This window comes from Lampris incognitus, chromosome 1 (genome assembly GCF_029633865.1).
Source record: "Lampris incognitus isolate fLamInc1 chromosome 1, fLamInc1.hap2, whole genome shotgun sequence".
Lineage (NCBI taxonomy): Eukaryota > Metazoa > Chordata > Actinopteri > Lampriformes > Lampridae > Lampris > Lampris incognitus.
The window spans coordinates 19,691,192-19,696,357 of record NC_079211.1 but is presented as its reverse complement, the minus strand read 5'-3'; the positions used below and the strand labels follow the sequence as shown (position 1 = coordinate 19,696,357).

The 5,166-nt window shown below is 44.1% G+C and overlaps 1 protein-coding gene across 1 annotated transcript; it reads right to left on the bottom strand.

The window, feature by feature from the left end:
• Positions 1–522: 522 nt before the first annotated feature.
• Positions 523–4,286, bottom strand: gpx3 (glutathione peroxidase 3). The gene is made up of 5 exons (XM_056281232.1): positions 4,117–4,286; positions 2,807–2,954; positions 2,579–2,696; positions 2,085–2,184; positions 523–1,171 (listed from the first exon to the last, which is right to left on the bottom strand). Exons 1-5 carry the CDS (start codon positions 4,201–4,203, stop codon positions 950–952), a joined length of 675 nt encoding a protein of 224 aa, XP_056137207.1. The 5' UTR covers positions 4,204–4,286; the 3' UTR covers positions 523–949.
• Positions 4,287–5,166: the final 880 nt, after the last annotated feature.

Here is a 5,166-nt window from a genome sequence, read left to right as displayed (position 1 = left end):
TGTTTATCTTAATATCCACACAGGTTTTCCCTAATGTGTGTATTTCAGACGACAAATGGAGAGCTTCAAAATGAGTAAGGATCAACATGAACAAGCCTCCATTTTAAACCGGGTATTGAGTTACTGGGAACCATGTCCTGATTGGTGAGAGCTGAAATGAGACATTAGTTGAATTGCACTTTGGAAAGGTATGCTGTAATTACTGGCAGTTGTATTTTCTTGGTTTGTAGCCTAGTTTCGTTTTTACTTTATCTTTTTTTCTTTTTGCTGTAGGCAAAAGCACATTATGTGAGACTTTTGTATTTGACTGGCTTAATAAATATATTCTGAATGTCTGTTGGCATCTAAGCTGTTTGTTCATCTTAATGTTGCTCTTGGCATTGCCTGTGTTTTTATACACTCTAAAAAGGAAAAGAGAAAAAAAAAGGGCAATGGAAGGAAACATGCACCCGCCTGCCCACCCACCCACCTGCCCAAAACACACAAAATGGCATGCCACTGTTACTGGGAAACAGCACAGCAGTCTTTTTCCATGATTTATTGAAAATAATTGACACTTGGATGGTAATGGCTAACAGGATCTGGTTTTAGGAGATGACATGGCACTGTGGGATTGCAGCACAGCCCGAATGCACTGAAGGGCTGCCCCGTTACCCCAGACTCCAAAGAGGCACCACAGGGTTGCTGTTTTCAAGCCTCCTTTTCATTAAGCATGCCACCTCTGTCTTTCAGAAGCTGTTGCGTACAGTTAGCTGTGACATTACACTTTATTACTGCGGCAATTTAATGTGTACTCCCTACATTTTTACTTCATCCTCTTCATCTGTATTTCGCGTGAAAGATTTTGCGTGGGATCAAGCGCACACATTACAGTTGTCTTATTGGCGAGACAAAATGAGCCAAAACCTATACGTAACACATTTGCCAACTATACAACGAAGCGAGAATGCTAACCTAAAATCTCTTGAGCGTATTGTAGGCGCAGGTATTTCGAAATGCCGGCCCGGACCTCAGAGACGCTGACCCTGGGAAACCACCTCATCACAGGCTTCCCATCTGGTCCCACCAGAAACTTCTCGAAGTTCCACTTGATGTCATTAACCTTCAGGGGCTCCCAGAACAGCCTGTTCGTGGGGTTTCCGAAGCTGTCCCCAACAGGTGGACAGGAGTTCTGTATGAGATGGGGAACAAGATTCGAATGAGAAGAGCCAGACACAGTTCCACACTCTGGTCTAGATGACTACCCTAGATTTGCGAAACCCTCGCACATGCGCACTCGATTCAGCCTCCACAAGCATTAGGGTGAGGTTAAAAATCCCACAAGAGTTTCGCAAATGTAGGGTTAGCATCTAGAGACGACCCAGTTCCACATTATTTGCTCATTGATTTCATTTTAGAGGATTAACATTTTTCAATTGTAATGTTTGCCTTATTGTTGTAAATTCATCGTTTGAATAATAATAAAAAAGGTTCCACGCTATTCCTGTGGTTCATTGTCGAGTGATTAACCCCCAACATGCAGATTTGCAAAGGCATAAAACCAAACTGTCATGTCTTGGCCAAATAAAATACCGTTTGTAAAGTCGTTGATATATTTTATATAGGTGCAACTGAGTTTTGTGTTTGCTTTTCTGCTGGAGTTTGTGTGCAGTAGATGCGCCTGTGTAAGCAATGACTTGCATGCCTGAAAATACACTGAAAGCAGATGGTTTATTCTGAAAACATTAATGTTTGCATGTACCCACAATAAACTTGTAAAAGGAAGAGTCACATTTTCACTTGATGTTATTGCACGTTGTAAAATGAAGAGGGAACCCTTAAGGGTTTCTGCTTCACGCTTTGTGCACCACCGCCAAAGGTGACAGCGCAAACCAGGCTGTGGAGTGGGTTGATATCGAACAGTTGGACTGAGATGCGACTTTTTAATGAGAGGGTTGTGAACACCCTCAACTGGACAACGGGGTTGGGTTGGGTTAGGTTTATTGGCTGTTGCTACAATACATAGTTTACTTCTTATGATACACAGAATGTCTTAAGATCACACATCGGTTCACAACTTGCTTACGGTACTTGGGCAAACTCACCTTCAGAAAAGTGTAAACACTTTGCTCATTTTCTCCATTAACATCACCGCGCTCAAACAGCAGGAAGTTTGGAACAAATCCATTGCCCGGTCTAACATGCCTGAAATCCAGGAAGAGGACAGCTTATCAGTAGGCATGCCTCTAAGCACTTAACACAGCCAGTGCTTCATGTGCCCTGGCCTGGAAACTGACCTAGATTAAGTTCAAGTCATGCAAAAGACCTGACTGTGGATGTGGGGGGTGACTGATCAGAACTTAGACATACATGTGAGGACTCCGAGAAACTGTTCTCATATTTAACTCGACTTAATTAAGCTCTGCTGACAGACGGAATTTGCAAACAGTGAAAACCTCTTCTCTGCTTTCGGGCAATGCAGGATCTTATGTTACGTCTGTCTTAAATGTTAATCCTTAGCTTCTTGTCATACTTGATGTGTGACTTTTTTTCCATCGGCTCTAGAGTCTGACACGGGAAGAAAAAGAGATTTTCTCACTTTATAGTTGGTAGAATTTCGTGATTTTTCCCTGGTTCTTGCTTGCCAAATTGATTGCAAGGAAACCCAAGGATCGTGAATCCATAGTTTTTCATCTCTTCGTGTAGTGCATTCAGCTCTGAGGAGAGAAAAGACAAATATGTACACAATCCAGCACCCCTTCAACATGCACTCGTCCATCATAATGATACTGGTGTCTATGTAAAGCCTGTGGCTGCACGTTGTTACCCAGGTACTGGAAAGTGAGTCCTCAGTATGTTGCAACGTTGACAAAGAGGACCGTCTTCCCTGCGTACTCGCTGAAGGAGACGGCGCGGCTCCCATTGAGCACAGTCGCGCCGTGCCTGTAAATGGTGTCATTTGTGGAACGACACAGCTGAGGATGGCAAGAAAGGTCAAATGTTAGTTGGTGGTTTTATCCAGCCCAAGCAAAAGGCTGGTGATCAATTAGCCTACTTGATCTGTGTTGTACTTTATTCTTAATGACCGAGGCTTTTATTTAGAAACAAAGGCATGTAGCTGCAAAAACAAAAACACTGAATTCAAAGTTGCACCCATGATTCCCATGTTAAAAAACAAAAAACAAAAGTAGGAATCTCGCCTCTAAACAACTGTATAGTTGTATTCTTGGTTTTCGCAGGCAAACACGTTTTTTTTATTTATCTATTTATTGCTACTGTGAAATATCCAGGAGATTTTTCTGCATTTGACAAATTTCATTGCTTGCAGGTTATCTTGTATCGGGATGCTTTAGTAGTTGTAGTGTGGAGGAAATAAAACATATTTGGATGTGAGAATAAATAAGGCCTGAAATAGTGTGATCATGAAGTCATCAACACAATAGCCGCGAGTGCAGTCTTGTGTTCATAAGGTGGGTATGCACAGTCTTCCAATGCAAACACCAAAGGAGCAGCTCGTCATTCAATAGGCTATCAGTAACTGAATTAAAGGCACACTGCAAGTCTGTTTACACGTCTGCTGACTTTTTGTCTTTCCTGTCGTTTCCTCAACAAAACCACAACACACTGCCAACAGAGCACGAGAATACTGGCCCCATAGACACACATGGAGGTATTGTAACGAAACACTCCTTAGTCTGTGGTGGGCCCATTCAAACTCCTGAGGTTAATTTGACCAATTACCAAATATAGTCACATACTAAACACGTTATACTGATTAATATTCTTCAAAACGTATGTGCATGGCGTTACTACAGCTCTAGCTCTGTTGGTGTGTATCGAGAGAGCGCCTAAAAGTAATAACGATGGTCAGTATTAACCGCAGGCTTGCGGACCTGTTGGCGATCATTAGAATGAAAAACGTTTTCTATTGACGACGCTTTAAAGCCCCACGTTAGCTCAGCGCTGTTCACACTCGGCACGGAGCTTTCTGCACCTTATTTCCAGGCGTTTTTCTTGTTGTTGTTTTTAAATTATTTGACTCGATTGGAAGTCGCTCCAGTTTTCCAGCGCAAAATCCTACCGGTGTTAAATATTGGCGATGACGTCACCCGCCGACGGACGGGTTGAACGACTCACCTGTGTTAACGGGTATCCCCCCGCCGAGGGACGCAGTAGACCCAGCAGAACCAGAGGCAGGACCCACACGCTCTCCTTCCCCGGCATGGTGGCTCGGCCGGCTGCTGCTGCTGACGCTCCTCTTCCTCGACTGAGAGATCTCCTGGTCGCTGTGGGAAACAGCTGGCTGCGGAGTTACCTCCCTCTGGACAGACAGCGCACGACTACCGAGCTGACGCACGTTTCGGTTTGAGCCAATGGGCCTTTCAAGTGCTCGGTGACCCCCCCCCCCATTAGAGAGGTACCGCTAATCCGCTGCACCTGAACAGCTTGTCAACTCCCAAAGGAAGGAAGGAAGGATGGATGGATGGATGGATGGGTGGGAGGAGGGGGGGGGGGGCACCACAGACGGCACACGAAGGGGTCGTCTTCTATACATGTTGATGAAGAGAAGCAAGCTTCATAAACTTACAAGCCCTTCCCTTCCCTCCTGGATTTGCGACTTTGGTGGCATCTGTTCAGGGAGTCAAAATCTAACGTGTGTACAAAATGGGAAAAAAGGAGTGGCGTTTTATATAACTACACAAAAAAGAGAGAACGTGTTCATCTTAATTGGAGATTGTGCTTTATATATATGTATATGTTCAGGCACTGATAACATTTTGTCGCTGAGACGAAAACAATGCAAACCATGAAGTCAGTTACCCCCCCCCCCCCGAAAAAAAACCCTGTGTGGCCAGACTAGGTGAAATGGTTTGAAGGATAAAAAGATGTGAGTTAAAGGCTGAAGAGAATGGGGTGAACAGAAAGGGTGACACATAGAGTTACAGCACGTTTGGTGTACTCTGCATACACCCTGTTTCCTCCATAGTCAGAATAAACCTGCCTTTTGTTATCCTGTTTCAGTGTTATAGCCTTCTCTCACTCAGACGTGTGGCTAATGTGTTTTTATTTTTTTTCTTGTCTCTTCTCCCGCGTATGTGAATGGTGTGATGTGAGTCTCCGCTGTGTGCATGTGTAGTTTATCCTCCTGTCAGGTCTACATGATGATGGTGGTCGCCTGGCTCAGGT